General features: G+C 34.9%; 2 protein-coding genes across 4 annotated transcripts; one reads left to right on the forward strand and one right to left on the reverse strand.

Moving 5' to 3' along the window:
• Nucleotides 1-995: 995 nt before the first annotated feature.
• Nucleotides 996-6,698, forward strand: LOC126691395 (probable disease resistance protein At4g27220). The gene is made up of 3 exons (XM_050386442.1): nt 996-3,779; nt 3,915-4,751; nt 6,633-6,698. The coding sequence occupies exons 1-3, from the start codon at nt 996-998 to the stop codon at nt 6,696-6,698; spliced, it is 3,687 nt and encodes a 1,228-aa protein (XP_050242399.1).
• Nucleotides 6,699-10,427: 3,729 nt separating this feature from the next.
• Nucleotides 10,428-25,812, reverse strand: LOC126693410 (transcription factor HBP-1b(c38)-like). 3 transcript variants are annotated; one of them, XM_050389372.1, is made up of 12 exons: nt 25,027-25,812; nt 23,769-23,872; nt 22,967-23,040; nt 22,668-22,862; nt 22,317-22,394; nt 22,163-22,222; nt 21,920-21,997; nt 21,756-21,807; nt 17,283-17,554; nt 11,795-12,043; nt 11,379-11,414; nt 11,012-11,106 (listed from the first exon to the last, which is right to left on the reverse strand). In XM_050389372.1, the coding sequence occupies exons 1-11, from the start codon at nt 25,122-25,124 to the stop codon at nt 11,400-11,402; spliced, it is 1,275 nt and encodes a 424-aa protein (XP_050245329.1). In that variant the 5' UTR covers nt 25,125-25,812; the 3' UTR covers nt 11,012-11,106; nt 11,379-11,399. The 3 variants fall into 3 exon arrangements, with proteins under 3 accessions (XP_050245328.1, XP_050245327.1, XP_050245329.1); XM_050389371.1 differs by lacking the exon at nt 11,379-11,414 and having other exon boundaries at nt 10,428-11,106; nt 22,668-22,811; nt 25,027-25,809; XM_050389370.1 differs by lacking the exon at nt 11,379-11,414 and having other exon boundaries at nt 10,428-11,106; nt 25,027-25,808.
• Nucleotides 25,813-26,666: the final 854 nt, after the last annotated feature.

Below are 26,666 nucleotides of genomic sequence, written 5' to 3' on the forward strand. Positions count from 1 at the left end.
CTTATAATACACCCAACATCAAAGGTTTATTTTAACATTCAACACATTAAAATAATATAAACAACACAATAAAATAATATATCCAACACAATAAACAACAACCACAACTATTAGCACATTAAAATACTTTTTTTAACACCCCACATTAAAAAATTAGTTTTTGTTTTTGAGGTTAAGCGACAATGAGCTGCTATCTCTAGTTGCTCACTGTAGCTCAAACTCAAATTTTTTTTTTTTTTATTATAAGTTTGCCTTCTTTGCTGTGGAATACATTTTTAGGGTATTGGTTGCTAAATTGACTAAAAGTCAATTTAGCAACCTTATTGAGGATGCTTTAAGGGTGTTTTGTACCGCCTATCGGTATGACAAATTCCAACTATACTAATTAGTTTGGTACAATATTGACTCCCCTAAATCTAACATTCCCTGTATATTAATAAATGGGTCATATTGGTTATGTCTGTGTCAATCCAAGATAACATGTTTGTTAAGCATGATATGTGGGTTGGGAAGTCTCGCATTGTGTCAACCAGCTTAATAAATGGGTTGTGTTAGTGTTGATACAAGATTATTAAAGTAAATCATGTTTGGGTTGACCCATGTAGTTGAATACCCTTCACTCGACACTACATGAACACAACCCAAATAACACGAATTGCCATCAAAATTTCACATAATTTTCTATGAAGGCTTTAGTGTTACACGGTTACACCCGAAACTCCTATTGATATATCAATCTTGATAGGAATTTTAAATATAATGCCATTTGGATGATAACCATGAATCCCTGACACATTCAAAAAATAATAACAATTGCAGTGCTAAAACTCTCTAATCAGTAGGCCCACTTCAGTGTGACCATCACTCCTGACTTGGTTTTGAATAAATGAAAGTTATAATACTTAAAATTTTGTCTTTTTGGTTTTGAATAATGAAAGTTAAAACTTTAAATTTCTTCTTTTCTTACAGAGAATCCAGAAGAATAAAGCAAAGAAATGGATGCAGTTTCAGTTATAGTAACCATTGGAGGATACTTTTTGGACCCAATCAGAAAACATTATGGCTATCTGATTCACTACAATAGCAACATCAAGGATCTCGAAATTAAAATTCAGAAGTTGCGTGACAAAAGAGATGGGGTGCAATTAGAAATTGGCGCAACAAAAAGGAACGGACAGGTAATAGCACCTGAGGTTGAGACGTGGATTGAAAAGGTACGCAACATCCTTGATGAAGATGTTGAAGCGAATAAGATGAGCTTGGATGGATGGTGTCTACGTTATTCCTTGAGTAGAAAAGCTAAGAAGAAGACTCTGGAAATTGATGGGCTTCTAATTGATGCAACCCCATTTGTTACTAAAGCGTCCTATCCTCCTCCTCCGTTGGGAATAGGATCTTCATCCATAGAAGGTATTATGGATTTTGAGTCAAGAACAAAAATGAGGAAAGAAGTTTTAAAGGTACTAAGAGCTGACAAGATCAATATGATTGCCATATGCGGTATGGGGGGGATAGGAAAAACAACAATGGCAAAAGAGGTAGCAAAAAGAGCAAAAGATGATAAGTTATTTGATGAAGTTGTGATGGCAGTGGTGTCCCAGAATAGAGACTTGAGCAAGATTCAAGGTCAAATTGTGGATATGCTAGGTCTGGAACTTAAAAGGGAGAGTGAAGGTGGAAGAGCAGAGCAGCTATATTCAAGACTAAAGGATATTAAGAGTGTTCTTGTAATATTAGATGATGTTTGGGATGCACTTGATTTAGATCTTGTAGGAATTCCTTATGGAAGTCAACACAATAGATGCAAAATCTTGTTGACATCACGAAGTGAAGAAGCCTGCACTCAGATGAAAGCTCAAAAGATTTTTCCAATCAAAGTCTTACCTGATGAAGAAGCATGGAATCTTTTCAAGGGGATGGCAGGTAATTGTATCAATACTCCCAGTCTACATCCAATAGCAAAAAAGGTTGCAAAGGAATGTGGAGGTCTACATGTTGCTATTGTAATTGTTGGAAGAGCCCTAGAAAACAAAAGTGAATTTGAGTGGAGTGCTGCACTTCAACAGCTTAAAAATGCTATCCCAAAAAATATTCCTGGTCTTGATTCAAAGGTGTATTCCAGCATAGAGCTTAGTTATAGTTACTTAAAAAGTGATGACGCAAAGTCATGCTTTTTGCTATGCTGTTTATTCGCAGAAGATAGTAATATTCCCATTGAATTTTTAGTGAGGTATGGGGTGGGACAAAGGTTGTTTGCAAAGATTGATACTATTGCAGATGCAAGAAATAGAGTACATGCAATAGTTAAGAATCTCATAAGATCATTTCTACTATTAGATAGTGATGAAGGAGAAGAACATGTCAAAATACATGATGTTGTACGGGATGTTGCAATATCAATTGCAGAAAATAAAGGTTTTCTGGTTCGATGTAATGAAACAAAGGAAGAATGGCCAGAAAAAGATTCTTGCGAGTGTTCTACTGCAATTTTGCTTGTATCCAAAGAATTGAAAAGGCATCCCGGTGGCTTAGAGTGTCCTAAACTTGAGCTTTTGCAGCTATCATGTGACAAAGACACTTTGCAGATGCTCCCACCCAATCTATTTACAGGGATGAATGGTTTAAAGGTTTTGTCTCTAATAAATATGTCCTTTCCATCACTACCACAATCAATCAATGTCCTTCAAAACCTTCGGACCCTGCAATTTGTTAGTTGTGAGATAACAGATGTGTCAGCAATTGGAGAACTTAGGAAACTAGAAATTCTTAGCTTTATTGGATCTAAAATCAAGGAGCTGCCAGGAGATATGAGAAATCTTAGTTATCTAAAGTTGTTAGAATTGACAGAATGCAGTGATCTTGAGCGAATTCCACCTGATCTCCTATCAAGTTTATCTCACCTAGAAGAGTTGTACATGTTCGGAGTAGATGTGAAGTGGAAACCTATGGAAGAGGAAGAAGAAAAAAAGGGAGCAAATGCAAGCCTTACTGAACTCATGTCTTTGTCCTATTTGGTGGCTTTAAAAATTCAAATACCAAATATTAAGGTCTTGCCAAAAGACTTGCCCTTCAAAAATGAAACGATAAAATTTCAGATATTTGCAGGTAATAATGTGAAAATTGATGAGCATAATTTCAAGGAATATTATGATTATTTAATTAAAAATAGTTTGGGATTTGCAAGTTGTGACGTAAATGATATTGCGGAGAGTCGGATGCTTCTTCAACTTTTCAAGAAATCTGAAATTTTAAAGTTGAAAGAAATAAAAGATTTAAAAAACATTGTGTATGAGTTAGACAAAGAGGGTTTTCAATGCTTGAAGGTTCTAGAAGTTGGTGGAAGTGATGATGTAGAATATGTAATGGATGCAACATCAGATCAGAATCCTCATGCTGCCTTCCCTATCCTGGAGTCACTGAAAGTGTTTCGACTAAATAATTTAAAAGAGATATATCATGGCCAATACCCAAAGAGATCCTTTAACAGTGCTTGTTTTGGCAACCTCAAATCTCTTTGTCTAGAAAAGTGCCAACATTTGAAAAATGTATTTTCATTGTCCATAGCAAGAGGTTTGGTTCAACTCCAAAAGTTAGAAATAGATGACTGTGATGACATGGAAGGATGTTTTCACAAGGAAGGAGAAGATGAGAAGGCACTAAATGATAACATCATGTTTCCGCAATTAACGTCTATAGAGCTGGACTCTCTACCAAGACTCATTGGCTTTTGTACAGGCGTGGGTCCCGTTGAGCTTGTCCAACCATCCTTGAATCGAGAGGTATAGTTAAACCATTCAAAAGCTCGTTGTTTTATGTTTACCAATTTTTTAACATTTCGTTCTGGTCTGGATTTGATGCTAATAAAACTAAAAAAGTTGAACTCTAATGCTAATAATAATTTGTGGATTTATCAGGTTGGAAGGATCGGCACTAATGAAGTGACCAATCTTGAAAAGCATAAGATGACAGACATTCAACAACATACTGGCCCCTTTCCAGAATCAACACCCATTATCTCTCATAAACTCTTCTTATCCAACACCATCTTGTGGCCACCGAATTTAAAATATCTTGAATTGTGGAAAGCTGATTCACTAGAAGTGGTATTTGATCTTAAAGGACTAAACATCAACGATAACCACCAGAAGATCATTGTACTTGCTCAATTGAAAACTTTAGAGGTAAAAGATTTATCTAAGTTGACAGACGTGTGGAAGAATGTTCCACTAGGAATTCAAGGCTTTCAAAAACTAACATCCATTGAAGTAAGTAAATGTCATCGTCTAAGATATTTATTCCCAACTTCTATTGCAAAACTGCTTGTGGAACTTCAAAGCATTGAGATAGAAGAATGTGACGCAATCGAAAACATTGTTCAAAGAGATGGAGAAGAAGAGGCAACGGATATCATCCTGTTCCCTAGAGTTAGTTCCTTGAAACTACAAGAGCTGCCAAATATGATGAGTCTTTGTATCAAAACTTATTCTTTTGAATGGTCATCCATTAAGGAGATTTATTTGTATCGTTGTCCAAAATTGAAAACAATTGGTTCAGAAATTCAGAGCCCAAGAAAGTCGAAGAAAATCAATAGGGAACTGTATTCAAGACCCAATGAGCATGAACTTGGGTCCCTTGGTTTTCTCTGGCGATGCCTTGAGTGTGTACCACGTCACAAAAATTATGGTTTGACGGCTGTGTCAGACCAAGGCACCACCAATAAAACCCAAAGAAGCTACTCTGTGAAGAAAGAGGTACGTACAAGTTCTAGATTTATGCACTTATCCCAGTGGACTATAGTCACCAACTGTCATATAGATATCCAATCAATCAATTGTTGGCCAAAACCTTAATGCATTTAACACAGTCAGATAAAGAAAGACATTGATTGTTTTTCTATTTATTAGTCATCCACTAATCTGTTTACACTTTATACTATAAAAAAAAAAAAAAAAATACAAACAATAATTGAAGAGAAATTATTATTTTATTTGTTTATTTGTACTTGATTTTTGATAGGGTACTTTGAGTAAGCCGAAGGATCCAAAAGTTAGTGATAGCGACAACCCCTCAGAGATATGATCTTTTATTCCATCTTATATAATTGATTGCCTAAAGAATCTAGAATCGATTGAATTGATTAATGTCCCTTCACCGGAAGTTTTATTTCAACTTGAGGAACTAAATGTTGAGGAAAATCACATGGCACCAGTACTTGATCAGTTAAGAAAATTGATTCTATATGGGTTAGAGGGCCAAAATGGCCCATTAGCATTAATTTTTGAAATATTTAGCAACAGAGCACTGTTTCGGAAATAATTAGGGAAATACCACTTTTTCTGGTACTCGAGCATGGTGAGCTCGAGTACCATCTTTTCATTGGTCAAACATCTTCTCAACAAAAAAAAAAACGCCGCTATAGGGCCCGAAAACGTCACTATAGGGCTTAAAACGCCACTATAGGGCCCCTTGAACCTGTTATGGGACTAAAAAATTTTTTGCAGGAAAACGCCGCTATATGGCCCAAAAACGTCACTATAGGGCTTAAAAACGCCACTATAGGGCCCCTTGAACCTGTTATGGGGACTTATAAAAAAAAATTTGCAGGAAAACGCCGCTATAGGGCCCGAAAACGTCACTATAGGGCCCCTTAACCTGGTATGGGGGCTTAAAAACGCCGCTATAGGGACCGAAAACGTCGCTATAGGGCTTAAAAACGCCACTATAGGGCTCCTTGAATATGGGGCGACAGTGGATTAAAAAAACATGGTACTCGAGCTCACCAAGCTCGAGTACCAGAAAAAGTGGTATTTCCCTAATTATTTCCGAAACAGTGCTCTGTTGCTAAATATTTCAAAAATTAATGCTAATGGGCCATTTTGGCCTGGGTTAGAGAATCTGATGCACATATGGAAGAAGGGTCTGAAAAGGATCTTGGGCTTTGGGAACTTGAGATTGTTGTATGTATGGAGATGTAACAATCTGACATATTTGTTCTCACCATCCATAGCAAAATTGCTTGTGATGTTAGAGGAAATTAAAATTGGTTACTGTGAAAAGATTGAAGAAATCCTTACAAGAGCAGGAGAAGAAGAGGAAAAAAAGGACGTTTTGTTCTACAAAGTGAACTCAATCGCGCTTCATAAATTACCAAATCTGAAGTGTTTTTGCTCTGAAACTAATGCTTTAGAGTGGCCATCACTAAAGGAAATAAGGGTAATTGAATGTCCTAGTTTAAGCACGTTTATTCCATCTAATCTAGACACACCTAAACTAGAGGGAGTATACAATAGTTATTGGGAAGGAGAAGAAACGTATCATTGGAAGGGAGACCTAAATGCCACCATAGAAAACATCTTCAAAGGAAAGGTATGGCAAATTCTCACCACAAATATCTCACTAATGGGTGAATTTTAATTCTTTTGTATAAACCATCGCACTATATAATTTGCAAATACTTTAAGCTTTTATTACTTAGTATAAAAATTAGACCCGTAATTTACATATATGAAAAAAAAAAAATGTCTTGACAAATAATAATATTTTCCCTTATGATTAGATATAGTAGAAACAAATATTTTTCCAATAGCAAATATTATGATTATTTAAATCACATATATATTTTATTCATACAGGAAAAGCAGGCGAATCATGAGACACAGCAAGAAGAGCAAACTGAGACTATTGAGAATGATAAGTGATGTTGGGCAAGACATACAGTAGGTGAGCACATTATATTTTCTTATATCAATTTAGTATTTAGTTAGTATCCAAAAATGCATAAAAATTAAATTCAGATACAACTGTTTTATATATATACATAAGGCACACCATTTGAAACACTTGTTTTTTTTTTTTTTTTTTTGGGAGATTGATTTGAAACACTTGTTAAGAACTATTTTCGTGGTCAACAATCATCTACAATTTGGTAGAATTAGAAATCACACATTGTTTAGAAATATCACTTTTTCTTTTCTTTTATTTAAGAAATAAAGATGCTAATTAGTAGAACTAGTTGTATTATGTAGGCTTAATGATAAAGTGATTCTATATATGATTCAATTGCAATGATTTTCAAAATCTAGATAGGTGGCTTTCTTTTGATCTACTACAATATCATATACTAATGCTATGATTTCCTAACTGTTAAGTTATGGTTTTTCACATAACATTTATATTGACTTTATTCCGTGACAAAAAGTGTTGTAATTGCATTAATTTATTTCCTTGTATTTTGTGGGATTTATTTGTAATGGGTTTAGTACTAAGTTGGTGAAGCTTGCTCAAGAAAATTGATTTCGCGGCTGGCTCGGGACTGCAACACCGGCAAAAGGCCATGTGAGGAGCACATAAGGAAGTTCAACAGTCGATATGTTTCATGAGTCACTCGCGACTTGGCCAACCCGCAAGATATACTGATCAGCTAGATTTTAAGTGTGATATTTCCTCTTCTTTACCCTACTATATATACCCTCATTACCCACAATATTATAAGGAGGCTATTCAGAAGAAAACCCTAGAGAAGTTTTTACAACCCACCCACCCTGTTAGAGAGAGCTACTCATCCTCGAGAGAAATCATTATAGTCTCTTCTTCTTCCCTCTCCCGTTATTATACCTTGAGAGGAAATTTGTACCCAAACACAACCCACACCTATTCAGAATATAGAGAGTGGTTTGGAGCTTAGGAAGTATTGGGGATTTGCCAAAATAAGCTGGTGAAACTTGGTGGATGCAATTAGGCAATATTGCGGGATGCAGGAAGCCAACGAAGACAAGACTCCAAGAAGTCCGTTGATAGCTAGAGCTTAGAGGATTCAAGTACTTTGGATAGATTAAGCTTGGAGGGTCTTTTTGGTATCCTTGTACTTAGGGTTATCCAAACAACCCGCAGAACCGACCCACCCGGCCAAACCGACTGGACCCGAACCGTCCACCGCCCGATCTGACTACTCCAGTGATCGATGGCGGATCCTTGCTTTTCAAAACCGTTTCCGGCAAGTCGGGGGCTGGTCTTTTCTTCCAAAACCCGAAGCACCCGACCCGACCGAACTATAAAGGGGTTAAAAGGAATTTTAGAACTCACTCACCCACTTAGTTCTTCTACTCTCACTCTCTCCTCTAACGATCCCTCTGTTCTTCGTCAATTCGCCGATCAGACTCTTCGCTGATCTCTGCTCGTCGCCGATTAGACTCATCGCCTCCATCTCTTAGGTTTGATCTCTCTACTCTCAGTCACTTAATCTCTCGCCTCCATTGCTAGCATCGCCCAGCCCTCACCAGTTTAGTCAGTCGATCTCTCTCTCTCAGATTCAAGCTCTCAACTACAATCTCCTAATATGTATATTTGGGTTTGTATATCTCTCTATTCTCTATTATTTGGGTTTGTGGATCTATTATTTGGGTTTGTTGATCTATTCTTTGGGTTTGTAGTTGTAGATCTTTTGAATCATTAGTCTTATTCTTTGGTTTGTGTTTGATCTTTGTATTTTCGATCGAAATCAAAGCCAACCGCCGTCCACCCAAGTCCGATCCGACTCAACAGGTGGCTTTTCACGGTCGGCGGCGGGTCTGGAACTTCTCCACCCGATTCCTTCGGGTCAGTTCCGGGTTGGGCACAAACCCGACCCGAACCAACCCGTGGATAGCCCTACTTGTACTCCAACTTATTTACCAGTGGACCATTTCAACTTAGAGGGTCACAAAGAGATTTTTCGCCAATTACTTCGGTTTCCTCTTTGATAACACGTCTCGATATTATCTTGAATTTACATCTCTCTTCCCTTACTCTTTAAGCTTTATTATTGTTGTTGCTTGCTTGTGGTTATGGCTTAGAGAGTATTTCCGATTATTGCGTATCATTTACTCTTGTTCCAAACTTAAATAAGTTAGAGTAAAAGCAATTAAGCCGTGTTTTTAAAATTGGGGATCTAAACAAGATATAGTGTTTTACACTATTGAACTTTCACTAACCAATGTTTTCATAACTCGATGCATTGGTGGTGTTGTGGTGCCCATTGACTAAGACTCAAATAAGAATCACAACGAACACCATATAAATTGTCTGCAAGCAAGCTTCTGACCATCCACTCAATCCAAAAGTATTCAATTGCCCTTATGTTTATACTTATTACCAACTAAATCTCTTAACCATCCTCAGCACACTTGCAAAAAAAAAAAAAAAGACTCAATCACAATGCAACTTGACTCTAATTACCGAGTTCTTGGACAATTGAAACTAATCTATTTACCATACACAGTTGGCAATTAAAAAAAGGTATTTAATGAACAATGAGTCCAATAAAACAATGCATCTTGCTCAAAATAAAGATACATATATCGTTAATTATTAGACAATTACTTGTGCACTAACTTCTTGTGAGCTAATGGTTTTCATTCTCATGTTTTTGGCTTCTCTGAGACCTTTATATCCCCTTTTCAGAGTATTTTAATGATAGTTCTATAAAATATAGAAAATCATATTTGGTATAACGTAATATTGTTAATTTTGCTCTAATTTTATACTTATATAATAAGAACAAAACATCACATTCTAGAAATTAAGTTAAAATCTTTAAAACAGTGTACTAATCAAAATCACTATAGTTTTAGCTTCCCTTTTCCTTATCATATATAGAAGTGTAAAAGTAATGAAAATAGTCTCATTTAAGTCACTATAAATCTAATTTCTCAATTACATTTATATGATAACAGGTTGTATCAACTGCATAATATTCAACCTCAAGTTAGTAAGAGACTATGACGCTGGATATATGAAGAAGGAAGCAGTTTCACAGAAGCACATCTAAAGCTATGCTCATTCCCAACAGGGCCTTATATTGTGTTCTTTTTGTTATATAACTAGCCGGATCTATCTTATGCTATTTGTATATGTATTCTGAGAGCACATTGTGTGATAATACTCTTGTTTTTGTTTATGTTCAATCTTTTATCCATGAGACTCCAGATTTGAAAAACTTGTGTGTTTATTAGCTCTACGTATGCTCAAGTAAATACACTCACATTCACACCAGTTTATCTTCTTGATAATGTGATAATTACTAGGTTTATTTGAACACGAAAGAAGTTATATTTAATAGGACCAATATTTTACATTCCTTTCTTTTCGTTTTTCTGTTATGCCTTTCATATATTTCCATGCCCAGACATTTAGGCTCTTTTTTTTTTTTCTTTTTTTTGACGCAATGAAAATAATACTATTGAGGATTTACATAAAAGTTCTTTTTTCTTCTCTAACTAATTTAAGCCAGAATAAAAAACCAACAGAATGTGGTTGTAAGTCGTAACATAAGCTATTGTACATTTCTTTATACAGGAAAGCATTAAATAAATTTGATGAAACCCAACTATAGCCAAACTTCCCCAGAACATTTCAGCATAAAAAATTGACTTTCCACTAAAACCAAACGATACAACCAACCTACGAAATTATCATTGCCAATGAAATTGTGCACAGCAACATATTCACATGCTGAATATGAATAAAGAAAATCCAAACACCAAAAAAAAAAAAAAAAAAAAAAAGCTCCTTCACCAATATATAATCTGATTCTGGTATACAAATCAATTACTGTAACCTACATTACAAATACTATCCTATTTTCCTTCCTGGTTCTATTAAACAGCTATCATAATCAGATTATTGGACCTATAGTTTAAACATAAGAAATGAGAATAAACGACCTAGGTAAACATATGTGACACTAGAAGTGCAGATGGAGACGATATCAACAACAAAGAGATCTGCAACTTTCAATTTGATGATCAATGTGACTAATGCATGACAACCCAATCCCAAATGAATTTAGGGTTAAAGATCAACAGCAAATCCACTGAATGGTGAATCATATGACTGATCCTTTATGAACTCTATGCTTAATGATCATTTGATAGGATTGGGTCAGTCTTCAAAAAGAACTTCATCAGGACAATTTTGTGCTTCTCATTCCCGTGGCCGCGCAAGCCAGAGGGAACTAAGGGCTCGAAGACGAGAGAAATAGTCATTTATTGCAAGAAGAGCACGAGCTGATTGCCTGGTTGTCAATATACGGTGCATTTGTTGCAGTGTTTGTTGACGCAAATTATCAGCCTGGTAATTTTCAAAAAAGGGAAAGAAGCCAAAGTTATGTACAAGTTGCATCAAAACTAGCACTAATCCTTTTAAATGTTTGATTTGCTTCACCTAGCAAGAGGACAGATTTTGCAGAAATCTAAAAATAACAATAATAATAATAATAGGAAGTTAATGAAAAGTAATCAGACTCTTTTCTTTTTTGCAGACTCCCCCCACCCTCCATGAAAATTCCCAAGCAAGATTAAATGCATAATGCTTTGAAGAACATATACAAATACAACATTTACATGAAGGATTTGGTTTAGTCCTCATGTTCCAAATACCTGAAAACATACCAAAGTATTCAATCATTCAGAAAAGTGCAGATCTGGGAACACTAATCCTTATGCTATGGAAACACAAACTGGCTAATTATGGACCAAGGAACATAAATTAAAATTTTATAATTGTGCAAGGCGTACATTCCTCAAAACAATTAGACTTACAGATTTCCTACTATTTTACTGAAAATATCAAAGTAGCTAAAGCATTTTAAAGCAATGCCAAGAAGCAATTTTCTACCATATGTAAGGATTATCCTACCACTTCAAATCTAGCTTGTTTTAAGATTGAGTTTCATTTCATCATCTTTCCTTCCTAGCAATGAGTGCATGAACCATAATGGGAAAAAAATAAATGGGATCAAACCATAATAGAAAATTACCTGGCGAAGGAAACCCTCAAGTGTTCCAAGCTTTCCCATGGCCATGGCCATTTGACCCATATAGTTTGCCACATTCCCAGATGATCCTGATGGGCCAGGTGAGCCATTGGCCAATGTCTCAGCCAGGGATTGTTGCAATGCCTCCATGCCTTGTGACAGAGCATCTTCAGCCTGCTGGGATGACTGTTGCAAGTTGTAGATGCCTACCAATTGTTGCTCAGTTAAAGGCTCCAATTGATTCACAAGAAGCTGCACCATTGGCAATTCAGTCAAAAAAAGTTACAAAATGAATTTTTAAAAATAAAGTAAAAATAAGTGCTGCCAAGATAAAAACAAGGTGTTAAATATTTTAATTTTGACACATTAAATCAGAATGTCCCAAAAGTGCTTTTTTTTTTGTCACATCATCTACAATACATCCTTTACGAAAATGCATGATGAAGAAGAAAGACAATGTTGAAATCAGAACAGCAAAATGATAAGAAAATCAGAAGGCTTACTATAAACATAAGAAAGTAGATAATATAGTCCTTACTTCCATGTTGAATATCTTGGACATGCACATATACACCCATGTAGTTTTTCATGTCGCCAACTTAACACAATCAAGGAAAAACAAATTGGGTGGAGCAAAACAAAAACAAAAACAAAAAAGGAGAGAGGGAGAGGGGGGGGTTGGTGTGTGTTGTTGGGGGAGGTGGGATATCGGTAGACATCCTTCATTATATATGTATGTGTCTAGTGCATCTTCCCCTATGAATGCCATCTATGTTAGAAAAATGATTAAGTGACTAGATTCATCATTTACTTAGTTTAAACTTTTGGGATAAATGGTAGTGTGTCATACTATAAGAGCAGGAGGTCCTAAGTTTGAACCTTGTTTTCACTCTACTTCCCACTTAAAAGTTAAAAGTCCCACATAGGCCCTAGTTATTAAGTGAAAATATGGACCCACATGTGAGATGGAGTGTTACAATAATAATTTAAGTAATTAAATCCATCATTTCCTAACAGCTTAAGGTTTTTAGATAAGTGGAAGTTTATCAATATTTATGGTGAAGAAATGTCAAGTAGATGTCTCATACACAATTAGAGATTAGTTCATTCAACTCTAGATTGAATATTGTTAGATTCTAGCAATTAATTGCTCAGTACTAGTGCACCATCACAAATTAGGTCCCAATATGCTCCTCCCACCATGCTCCTTCCAATAGCCAGGCTTGTAGACAAAAAAAGAGAATTTAAAATTGTAAAGCAATTCTATCAGCCTTCTACACTCCCAAGTTCAAATTATTACTCCATCCATCCCAAATTGTTGGTCTTGTTTTCCATTTTGAGATGTCCCAAAAAATTTTCCTGTTTCAAAGTCATTAATTTACCAAGTTTCCTATTATGCCCCACCAAGCACAAGCACTTTAAACAATTTTTTTTTTTTTTTTTTTTTTTGAGAACTTTGTTTAAGGGCAAATTTGGAAACTTTTCTTTTTAATTAAGAGACAAGACAATAAATAATGTTCTCCAAAAAAGTTGGATTTTCTAAACACGACCAACAATTTGGGACAGAGGTAATATTATTTTTTTTCAACTTCTTTTAACCTGTTAGAAAAAGCAAAATATAGCATTGCGCCTTTGATGCTATGTTAGAAAAAGTAGAGACCCAACTCTTATATCATGTTAGAATAAAAAACAAATTAGGTTAAGAAGAAAGAATATATGGAATTAACACAATTCAACCTTAGAGACCTACATCCACAGCAAAAAGGCCCAAAATGACTACATAATTATTACTGAGCTCTATGGTTTTTTAGAAGAGGTAAGTACTTTCAAATCTATGGTCTTCGCTAATGATTATTGCCCTTTATCTTCATGTTTTTTGGGGTAAACAGGGTTCAAACCCCAAATCTCTTACTCAATGATAAAAGGCTTTATCACTTAAGATAACTGGAACCCACTATTACTGAGCTCTCTATGTGTTACTATGAACCCATTGAATAATATATATAGTAGGCCAAGTTTAGGACTAACCCTAGGTTACAATGAACTGGGACAAGGATTAGGATTACAAGTAGTATCAAGATTCCTAGTACAATGAACTTGGACTAGGATTATACAATGAACCTTGGCAAGAATAATATATTGGACTTTAACTTTTATATCTTTATTGTCTCACTTCAAACTCAATGTGAAAGCTTCAAGACAACTTGTTTGGAAGTTTCAAAACAAATTGAGTTTGGAAGGAAGGTGTGATATGGATTGGGAGAGCAAGTTGCTAGGATAGTATCCAAAATTAAACAATAAGGGAGACCTTTAGTATCCTATTAGAAAGCGCTACATGTCTTTAACCATATGCCTCCAATACAAAAATAGAAATTTCTTACCTATAAAAATAAAAATAAAAATAAATTCTAGAGTTACAAAGTGCTCTCAAAGCTTCAAGCTGAATTTTCATTTGCACACAATAGTTACAGTGTTTGTTCACAACAGGAGGATAAGGGTTTATTTATCTATTATTTCACTACCTTCATTTGCACATCTCCATCCTGGTTTTAACATAACATTTTTATTACTTGCAGGTGTTCTTTGCGGATTGTCTTTTATGTTTTATAGATTCAATTAAAATGTATACTTTTTATTTTTCTTTTCTTATTTCTGCAACAGTATGGACATATCATTAAACTAGTCGGTAACTCGTGCAATGCACAAAAAAGTAACATAATATTTTTTTTTTCATTTTTTTAATCTAAATATGAAATTTGATAATTATGATAGTTATTTTTTTTTAAATATGGAAATACATATCTCAATATTAGGCATTTATTATCATAGTATATAGAACTATATATTCTAACATTTATAGAAAATATAATATGGCAAGATTTTAGTGGAGAGTTTAAATATATAATTAATTCAATTAAAAATATATACATGAGAATTATGACGTGTAAAATTGTGAGACCTAAAAAGTTTATATGGAAAAATATAGAAGGTCAACAAAAAGTAAAGCGTCTTTAGTTTTTTATAATATATTATAGATTATAGATTCTTAAGCTATCGTAGGATAAAACACTAGAGAAAATTGCAATTAAGAAACAAAGAAAAGGTAAAAATCCTAGGAGTCGGCACCTAGGGTAAGCAACATATTTGACTCTTCAATAGACTGAATTAAACCTGCTACACACTATTCAAATATGTCACCCCTGCTATTTACAATGCGTTACTCTTGCTCCACAAATTTTGAAGCAATAGTTGTCAGTGCTTGAACTTCTCTTTCAACACGGACAAGTCTTAAGCATTTGCTAGATTTGCTAAGGTTGGCTCTATGGCAAACTGTCCTAGAGTAGTTAGGCTTAAGACCAGAGGCTGTGAGATTGGTACTCGTTGTTTGTTCCCTTACCTTAGACCATCTCTCAAACTAGAAAAATCATCCTGATGAGATTGTGATAGATATTTCTTCCAATAGTATTGAGCCAGATATTCCTCTTTGATTTTTTTTTTTCCTTCATTTCTTTCCACTCAATAATGGCAGGCTTGTACAATATAAGACAAAGGTTCTCACTATCTTTTTATTAATACATAGCTCGACCGATGAGTTTCATCTTGGCAAACCTTATCTAATAAACCTTCTGGTTTAAAGAATTGGTCTATCTCATGTAACCAAATGTTGAAAATCCTTGGGTCTTGATAACCACCAAACATAGTTGCCTCTAATATCACCATGATTCAGTAGAATAAAATTTCAATAAATAATTGAAACAAGAACTTAGACTTCATGAACTATGCTACAGACTCGCTCATAGTTTTAAAAACCAGAAACCGAGATCAAAAACAGTTCTTTGACCGTACTGGTTTTTAAGACCATGGACTCGCTATTGCAGTGCATGGCTTGCACTTCACAAGTTACTGGCTTTGTATTGTCTAAATACCCAGGAAGAGCCCACTGTTTAACTTCGTGGGTCAGACCACATGTCAATTGGGCCTGTACTCCAAAATTCAAACCATACGGCTTCGGGCCTTCAAAAACCCTCTTTTTTCTCTTCTTTTACTGACAATTAAAGGAAGCTTGCAAATCAATAAGATTGCTCAGTAGTTGTCCAAATAGATTGGTGTGAGGCTCTCAATTCTCAGACCAAGCATTAATCAGGGCTCTGACTAACGGCATTGTGCAAGGGGGAAGGCTTCTGACAGGTCGCAACTACTCAGCCTGGCTAGCAGTCACGATAGAACATCCTAGCCTTGACTTTTCCAACAAGCTTTTGTCAGAAATGCTTGGCTCAAAGACTAAAGGAGGGACAGCACCATAAGATTTCTGATTGAACCACTGGTGTGAGTAGGCTTTCGCAAAACTTGACATTGTTGATTATGTGGACAAACAGCCAATCAAATATGTAGTAGCATTCCTGTTTTATCTTTGTTATGAGCATAAAACTAGGGGCAAGAGAGTAAACTGTATGTAGACCTATATATATCAATAATATGTTATACGTTAGGGTTATATCAAGTCAAAATGGACCATTAATGAATTTTCAATAGCAGATATATCTGAATCCTTATCAGACTGAAACAAATACCATTATTGATATCAAACCAATAGCGATTCATACAAGATAAATCTTTTGATTGATAATTGGGCCAAAAAAATGTTTGGAGTTGAGACCAAGCAAGAAAGAAAACCTACGAGTCAACACCTAAGGTTGATTGGAGGAAACACTAGACCATTTAAAAGAATTCCCAAGGAAATTTTACTAATAAAGCCAAACTGTAAACTTTGGAGTACAATAGTGTGATTATATAGACTACTATAACTTAACTAAATCCAATTGACTTACGGAAACCCAATTACCGAATTACAAAATATGACTTCAACTCTAAGAAATTAAACAAAATACTAATAAGCTAATTAAATAAGAAGAACTGATATAAGAGCCAACTTACCAATAAAAAACAATTGAATTCTAAAAGTTAATAAAACTAAGTTAAAAGATAAAATCCCACATCATGAGCTCACACATATATGCTTTATATTCTTATGTACAAACTAGTGATCTTCCAATTCATATTTGCCCGCAGTTCAGAACATCAAGTTTTATACTTATATAGTTCTTATTTCTACCAAAAATGACTTATATTCTCAAGCTGGGAAGCGAATGGTATTTGGACCAATATGGCATCTCTTGCCCCCTAAACAAGTGGTGGAGCGATATCAGTTCCAATCCCATGAAGGAATGTCAGTCCTATTGTGTGTTTGTGTGAAGCTTAGAAACCATTTGTGCTATCCAAATTATACATACAGCATTACATCAATTGCACACACAAGCAATGCTCAGTTATTTTTAAGAAAACATAGTTGTGTAAGCATATTCTCTCCCACTTTATCACATTACAAGGCTACAGAAAACATGATAATTGTGTCAAACATATTCTTCTCCCACTTTATCACAAAATCAACTACAACAGATGAGGACATAGAAATTATGAAAAGGAAACTGACCTTGAGGAGTTCAGATGACCGGAAGCCACCAATCCACATAAAACACCGCTCCGCTGGAGTCTTCCACATTCCTGATAATATGTGGAAAACATCAGCCTTTGCTGCAATTCCTTTCAGCCTGAAAATGTCATCAAACTGTGCTGTAACATTGTCAACTATAGTGCGAAGCTCCGTGTCGCCAGCATGCGAGTTGACTGCAGCCCTGAGCTCACTTATATGCCTGTTATGCTCCTCAAGCCACCGTGCATACTCTACATCAAATGCCAAGGCACCTATAGAACACGCAATCAAGAAGACAAATTTTAACCATAAAAGATCTGCTTCATGGAACTATAATCTGAGTTTTTTTTTTTTTAATAATTACTGCACCATAAAGTTCTTAGTCAGAAAAGCCAATGCAAACAAATAATTAACAAAAATTCCATAACCACCACCCAACCCTAGATACTATTTATGTACACCTTAGTGAAAGCCAGAAAATGCTGAAGGATACTTGCCTTCAGGCACAAACTTGTCAGTAAATACCTCCTCATTGGAATTTATGCATATGGAAAGAGCCAATAACAGTTTGTAGGTGGCCTGTTCAAGTTGGGTCCAAGAACACAACCCATCTTACATACCTTTTTTTAGGGACTGTCTTGTATATACTAGATTTTGATATCTAACCACAATTTAAAATTTTACATTGAAGTTAAGAATTACACAAAACATGTAACATAACCATTGTTTTTTTTATATAGGTAAAAAACATGTAACATAACCATTATTATTAATAAAACGCAACAAGAATTATATTCCAAGTCATTTGACTCAAATCACAAAATGCATTTATTATAAAACGAGAGAAATTTGGGACTCTATTCTTATCACACATAAATGTGTATATAGTAGACTAACATCTAGTATTCCAAAATATTATGTAAATTGGACCTTGGAGAAGCATACAACCATGTCAAGTTAGAAATTTCTTATACATGTTGGAATGATGTGGTTTTTGGGCCCAAGGGAGAAGGTGGATCTACTTTAGCATTTATTATTAGATTCTCTATTCTTGTTGATGGTAGTCCTAGTGGATTCTTTGCCAGTTTACGGAGCCAACATCAAGGAGATCCTTTTATGTGTGATTTTAATGGATGCCTTCCTTAAAATTTGAGGTTAATTACATTTTACCACTTCATGTTTGAATCATTTTCATATTGGCCTTTAAAGTTCCAAATTTTCAGTTTGACCCTCCACATTTAATGTAGTTTTCTATTTTCACCTTAGCAATTAATGAAAATGAAAATTTTGAAACATAAAAAATGAAGACAGCCCCCAAATTTAAGAGCCAAAAGTGTACTTTAGTCTTATATTAACGGGTTATTGGCATCATGGGGAGGAGTGGTGATGCAGGAAACACAAGGAGATTTTTATTTTAATTTAGTCTTATTTATCTTTTCCAGTCAAATATATTTGTATGTTTTAGGTCCTAGAAGTTTATTAGGCTATTAGTATTTGGAAGCAAGGTTATTTTTGTAATACAACAATTTTGCCAATTAGAATTAGGGTTTAGTTTTGCCTATATAAGCAAACTATTGTACTCCTCTTGGAGATAGTTATGTTTCAATGGATTAAAAAAAAAAATGGCCCTTTGGCCTTTTTGGTCTGGTGCTGACCCCAGTTCCACCCTAGATGTTGACTCCTAGTGGTTTTCCTGCTTGGTGCTAACTCCAAGCTAGGCCTAGGTGCTGACTCCTAGGTCATACCCCTTTATTTTTATGTTATTTAATTTTGTTCTGATTGTCCTGCGTCATTTTTGATAACACAGCTTCAGTCCACTTGCAGCAGTACCGTAGGCTCATAAAGTGTAAGAGCCAAACTTCAGGGTGCTCCATTTATCTCTAGGACATGACACTATAAGCGTAAGAGCCAAACTACAGCCCCATGTAGAACCTTTTTTTTTATGAATCAGCCCCATATAGACCTAAACCAAAAACCTACATCAAAAAATAATAAAAACAAGGAATGGATACTAAAAAGAAACCTGTGCTACCATTAGATCAAAGACAGTGAGCAAATAGAGATGGCCATGATTTGGAAAGCATTTAGCATTACTTACCCCCAAAAACTAAGTATCTCACATTAAAAGTTCATAATTTAAAGCCCAAAGCCCAAAACAAAACTAGAAATTGAAAAAACAACTAATGTAGAGAATTAATTGGAATATCCTCTAAAAAACTGACCTATACATAACACAATGTTTTCCCATGATTCAATGATCATAAAGGATTCATAAGATCAATTCAAGTTTAATTAACTATTTATAAAAACTTTAACAACTAAGCTTTCTCTATTTTGTATCTACGTTTGAGGGAGAAATAGTCACTAAATATGCCAGAAAAAGAGTTCAAATTCAAAAAGACTGCAGTTGAGTAACCCATGAAGGTCATGAAAGAAAGATGATGTAGGACGAGATGGAAAAATAGAGATAAAGGGAAAAAGATAATGAAAAAAGGAAAAAACCTACGCTTCACCATCTAGAATCTGCCTAAAAACCCTAGGCATCACCACCAAACAAAGAGAAAACATTCTCTAATCATAAAAATTCTTTTCAGATTGTACCGCTTACGCAATTACAAAAGCCACAACTTTAATAGGGCTAAATTCTAATCATGCCACAATTAAAACCCATAATATCCTCAATAACAAAAAAGATCAAATTCTATATATATATATATATATATATATATATACTCGACAACATAGGGAACTATTGGTAAAACCTACAAGCAACTAACCCCACCTGCCAAAACCAGTTACCAAGCAACCTAGGGGCATTCACCCCTGACTAGTTAAGGGGGAAAAAAACTAGTTCAAAATCACAATAAAGACCAAATTCAAATTCAAAAAATAAAAAATTAGTTAAAAATTCAAAAATAAATACTGAATTTATTTTGGTGCTTCTTGCATCAAAAGACAAACACAACGACATCAAGATGGATGTTTAGAGAATTTCCCGGGGATAGAATTAGTTCTCCAACTTTCAGCCTTTGGAGCGCACCCCAACTAGGTCCAACATAAATGAATCTACATGTCAAGTTGATTTCAAGTAGGCAAGCCAGCAAACTATTAGATTTATAAAAATAAAAAATGAAAAAAGGTTCAATGCAGGGTTGAGTTGTCATGTAGTTTAGCAAAGAAACATGAATGAGCTACAAAAACACCTTGGCACGTTTAAAACCCTTGATAGGTTAAGATAAGCAATCCACTTGAGGTGTCCACACCAAATTGAGCTTGCCTACGCAACTAAGGCTGTGTTTGTTTTGGGTGTAAATCACTTCCGGAAATGCTTTTCCGTATTTACGAGTGTTTGGTTGTGCATGGAAAATGCATTTTCCGGAAATGCATTTCAGTTGTCCTATGATGAGGGTGTAAATTGATTTCCGTTTTTATTTTACCTTCAAATACTATTTTCCAGAAAACAGAGAGAGAGCTGAGTGAGAGGGAGAGACGAAGAAGAGCCCGCGCGCAGAGAGAGATAGAGGAAGAACCCAGAAAACCCAGAAGAGCCCGACTTCGACGAACCCAGAAACCGACTCTGACAAACCCAAAAAACCCAAGACCGAGCTCGTTCGTTGTGCTGATCGCACCACCGGCAAGATCGTCGCATCCTAGCACCGATCCACCCAAAACCGATCGTTCTCGTCGCACCCCAAAACCGATCGTCCTCGACCCAGATTCGTCATCCCCGATCGCGATCTTACCTTCGCACCGATCACGATCGCAGCACCCCGCCAATTGCGATCGCAACACCGCGCCGCGCGATCTCGCCTTCGCCTCCGCCGTGCGATCTCGCCTCTCATCAAACCCAATCGCCTCTCGTCGAACCCAATCGCGACCGGATTATGAATTTTTTTTTTCTGGGTTTTATTTGTATTTCTGGATTGAGGAATGATATTACATATTTGTTTGGCAACCGAGAAACTGTGAGAAAATGTGACCGAATTTGACCGGATTTGATGATTTTTTTTTTCTGGGTTTTGTTTGTGTTTCTGTATTGAGGAATGAATGATATTATATATTCGTTTGGCAACCGAGAAAATGTGAGCAACAAATAGAAAATGTGTTTTCTATGGTATTCTCAATAACACAACCAAACACCAGAAAATATTTTTCGACAAATTTTTTGAAATGCAACCAAACACATGAAAACATTTTCCTTTCCAGAAAATAGCATTTCCGGAAAATGGATCTTTTCCGAAAATGCTTTTACACGAACCAAACACAGCCTAAGAATTTAAGCTAATTTTATCATAAAACTCAGTAACTCACATATTTCAGCTACAACTACATGGATACATTTTTAAGGACCTTAACGCGCAAAATAATAAGAATATGATTCTAAAGTTTTTAGAGACATTAATTCTGTGATCAATTTTCCAAATCAATGCACACAATCCATAAAGAATCAAAAGGAAAAAGAAGTTTAGATACCATTTCCGCTCATTGAATGGGATTGGTCTCCTGAGCTTGAAATGAATATGCCCTTGAAGAAAAAATATTATTAGAAATATAAGAACAATGTCCCAAGCCATCACATTGAAATGTCAAAAGGATAAAAGGAGTACTGCACTTAATTGAGGATAACATTGTCAAACCTGCTGGCGGGCTCGCTGGAGCTCTTGCTCTAGTTGAGTTAGCTTTAGGCGGCTACTCTCAAGTTGTTGCACATATGCCTAAAAATTTAAGTAAAAACAAGTTGTTGCATCTTATACACAAACTATTATAAAATGAAGCAGCCTGCATTCCAGCATATGCAGCAATTATAATTGAAAGCACAGATATAACAATGACAACAATGTTCATGAAGAGAAAAGAATGGAGGACACAAAAGGGCCTACTTTTTTCCTTAATCGGCTTTTCCTGGCGGCTTCACGATTTTGAGCAAGCCGGCGTAAAGTCTGCAAAATTTTGATTTGAAATTTTCTGAATACATATTGTTTAAATCATATTGATCTGAAATCATCTGAATATACATTGTTTAAATCATATTACCTTTTGATCCCCTGATTTCTCTTTTGATTTGTCACTGGAATCAGAAACCGCAACAGCAGCCAATTGACCCCTTTCATGCTGCACAAAGACAAGGAAGGCACAAACTTAAAGTCACTGCCAAAGAACAGCCAAGCTTTCCAATGAAAAAGAAGGTTCTTATATGCAATTTTCCTATCTTTTCAAAACCAAAGATAGTTCTCATTAAAGAATTATTATCATATGGATCTAATGAAATGGCATATTACTTTTTAGCATCAATTTACTACATAGCAGCTTTACTACAAGGTATTTATAGATGACATGATTTACAGAAAGCTGAATAAGATGAATCAACAATGAAAGAGACATCACCCTTTGATTCTTGTCATCCGTGTCATCTGTTGAGGTATCAGTCCTGGGGCTTCCTTCTGCCATCGTGGACTCCCCCCAGTTCTCACGATGGCCACCAGATGTAGAAACTAGATTTGATTGTGATTCTTTTTGTAGTGATAAAGTCTGAGACCCCACAATAGCAGCAGATAGATTTATATCTGAAGATGCAAGTGACTAAATTCCACAATGCAGGAGAAAGAAGAATAGAAAAACAAGTGTTTAGTATTAATTTTATTGAACTTGAAGCAAGTAACTGTTACGGAAATTGAAATAATTACCTTATTTAAAGTGGCAAATTGAACTTCTGTACCTAGGGTCTGGCTACTTGACTTCATCTGGTTATATAGAGGATCTAAAAGCCAATAAAATTATCAAATAGGGAGAGAAGATGGTTAAGAAGCATGTGACATTCAACATGAGAGATATGAATCCTAATATTATATAAATCATGTTAGTATATTTCACAAACAACCCTTAAGATTCATAATACAAACTATTACATGCATGACCAAATTGCAATCCAAGCAACTCATAAACCATGGAACGGCATTTTCTGTGATTGTAATTCCAGTACTTCCTGAAATTATGCCTTTTCAAGCTCATACTTCCGGGGAAGTCTAAGAAAAGATTAATAAGAAAGATTTATGCAGAAGGTCAAAATGAACCCTTAAGGCAATATTTCTGAGCATATGTCAAAATAATTACAAATGAATTGATCCACAATAATCATCCTACAACACCAGGATATAAGGTCATAGCAATTTGTGGACATGGTTATTGGGTTAAGTACATAGTTATGAGGAAAAGCATCAGGCAATTTATATCTATAAGCTTATTTACAACAGACAATATAAACATTTTAGGACAATACATGAGTTTCTCATGCTACATGGAAAATAAGGAGAGATTGGAAACAATGCTTTCTACTAAAGACTTTAGCAAGGCATATTTGTTCTGCACTTATTCAAGTTAAAGCAAAAAAAAAAGGATGAAAGAAAAGAAACATTGTATGAGTGGTAATTGAAAGAACCACAACAAGATTAATCAAATTTGGTCAAAGATTGAATTTTAGCCACATACTTCTACTTAGGTCAACAGCATCCTCTATGCGAAATCCAAGTGATTGCTCAAAAGTTCCGAATTCTGAAATTCGAGAAGAACCGATGGCGTTTCCTTCTGTGCCACTGAAAGCCACAATATCATCAAAACCAACCGTAATAACAAAGAAAAAAAATAAGAACCATAAAAAGTAATATAATCCATATTCCCTAGCCAGGTACTAAAAGCTAAAAGTATGCTAAGAATTCAACAAATTCATCCACAAAGATACACATCCATATAAAGCCTCTATATGTTCAAAGCATAATTGAATTTTCAAACATAATTTTCACTCCCATAAAATCACCACAGTATAGACAATTACTATTGAATGATTACTAATGACTCAATTCATCAATCTTGATATGCTAATCCTTATCAACCAAATATTTGATCACACTTTCAATATCCTATTATACCCAAATTAAGAAATGAACTTCCAAATTTTAATCTCATACTAATTTGTAGAAGACACATTGTGAAAAGGAAATAATCTGGAAAGGAAAGTGTACACCTACATGAATAGTGAGACGACACCTTAGCACTAGGATGATCTCTGATAAAACACGTAAACTATGAAATAGTTGTGTTCGTATACTAGGGAAATAATCAAATTTAGCAAATTTTACTCTATTTTTTTTCCCTGTTCACATATAATCGCACAACCATTGATTGAAATCCCCACACTTTTCCCCACATTTTTTATTAATTTTAAACAAAACATATTCCTACTCTATTAGAAAACGTTCCCACAAGTCTCTTAAGGCATCATTAGAAATAATAACAGTAAAACAAAACTTCATAATCTTATATTTTATTCTGTTTCTCATCATCAGGAAAAAAATAAAAAGGAAAAAGAGTGAACTCATCACAACAAAACCAAATAGCAGAATGGCATTGACGGAGCATTGTCACCTCATATCCCATTTAATAACACAATTAAAAATCTTATTCTAAATTTCTTTTTCTTCTCCTATACTTCCTCAGCAACATAATTTCTAAATCTCAGCAGCAAACAAGAATTTCTCTAATTAATCAACCAAAGTTACATTATAGTAGCAAAATTCATTTCATCACCAGTATTAAAACAAAGCTTGTAAACTATCCCAGAAACTTGTATTAAAAAAAACAAGAACTTAGATGAGGCATTAAAAACCAATGAAACTTTACAGCCAATGAAATTTAACAGTAAAATTCAAATCAGAGGTGTACTAACAAAGAGTAACAGAAGGAAATTTACAGGGAATTAGACGTGGGTATAGCAGGAACGAAGCTCGGCATCCCGGTCACAACTTTATTAGCATCTTCTGTTCCAATCTTCACTGTTCTACTACCCATGAATCACCATCACCATGATCATCAAATTCACCACCTTAACCCCCTCAAAACAAAACCCAAAAATCTTAAACCCCTTTACAAAATCAAACTAACCAGGAACTCCAAAATCACAGACTATAGTACAAGTAGCTTCTCAAGCCAAGTCGAACTACCACTTCATCACCTTCTATTCCATACCATAAGAGCAAAGATGCAACTTTTACCAAACAAACAAAAGCTAAAACTCAAACCCAAATCCAAAATCGAACCAACCAACAGAATCAACCCGCAAACCTTAAAATTCACAAACTAAAAGTACAACAAAAGACCCTCTAAACCTTAACAACCCCTTCCAGCACCAAATTCACCAAAACCACCACAAACTGCATAGAAAAAACAAAAACTTGAAGCAGAACTAACACTAACCCAACACATAATCCAAAAGACCCAGTGCTTGAAACACCGATTTATCACTATTTGAGCAACACCCAGAAGCTGAAAACGAGGGAGGAGCCCAAAAGAAAACTGAAAACCCTAACCAGCGAGCCTTTCTTGCAGATAAATACTACTCCTCTAATAACTTACTTTGACTTTTTGATCGTATACTCAAGAATACAGTATTTTATACAACAACTTCTCTCTCTCTCTCTCTCTCTCTCTCACATATTTCAAACAGACCCACCTTGAATTTTGAGCTCTTTTATTTTTTTGGTATTCTTTTTTTTTTTTTTTTTTTTGTAAGAGAGAGAATGGAACCATAGAACTTAGAAGAAGAAGCGTGACGTTCAGACCATTCCAATCTAACTTCATCTGTCCTTTTCCTCTGTCTACTTTTTCCCATTTTTCAAAGCCACCAGTTTTTTTTTGTATTTGTATACACCTTTCTACTCTCATTGTGGTGTTTTTTTTTTTTTTTTCCTTTTACTGCTTCGCAAAAATGTATGTACCTTTCTTTTGTGTCCGATACTTTGGTACATATCAGAACTTTCCCTCTAAAATTTGTCATAATGTCATTGAGTACCCCTCTTTCACTTTCCTGTGACTGGTCTCCTTCTGCAAGCTTTTTATCTCCCAATCATCTGTTTTAGTGTTAGAATTGTAATTGTCTTTGTGCGCCCGTGAATATACACTAAATAATTTTAGAATTACAAATTATTTTAGAATTTTTTTATAAATTTATAATATATCAATATCCACATCAGTTATTTTAATACTAATTACACAATTCCAATTAATTTATTATATCCATTCAAGTTTTAGAAATTGTAATTGTCTTTAGTATTTTGGAAACATTATGGCCCCATAAGTATACAACGAGTAATGTTAGAACTATAAACTATTTTATAATTTTTTTACAAACTAATCATATAGTAATGTGATGTCCACATCAGTATAGATAATTCGCTTTTTCGTAGACCTATGAATTATGAGCCATGCAATAGAAAGAAATTCTTTTAAATTTTTAATAATCATTTTTAAGGTAACTTTAATTTTAAGTTTTAAAACAATATTAAACTAACAAACACTCGAAAGTATAATACCTCGATGGCACCGAAACAAGCT

The sequence above is a fragment of the Quercus robur genome, chromosome 7 (genome assembly GCF_932294415.1).
Source record: "Quercus robur chromosome 7, dhQueRobu3.1, whole genome shotgun sequence".
NCBI lineage: Eukaryota > Viridiplantae > Streptophyta > Magnoliopsida > Fagales > Fagaceae > Quercus > Quercus robur.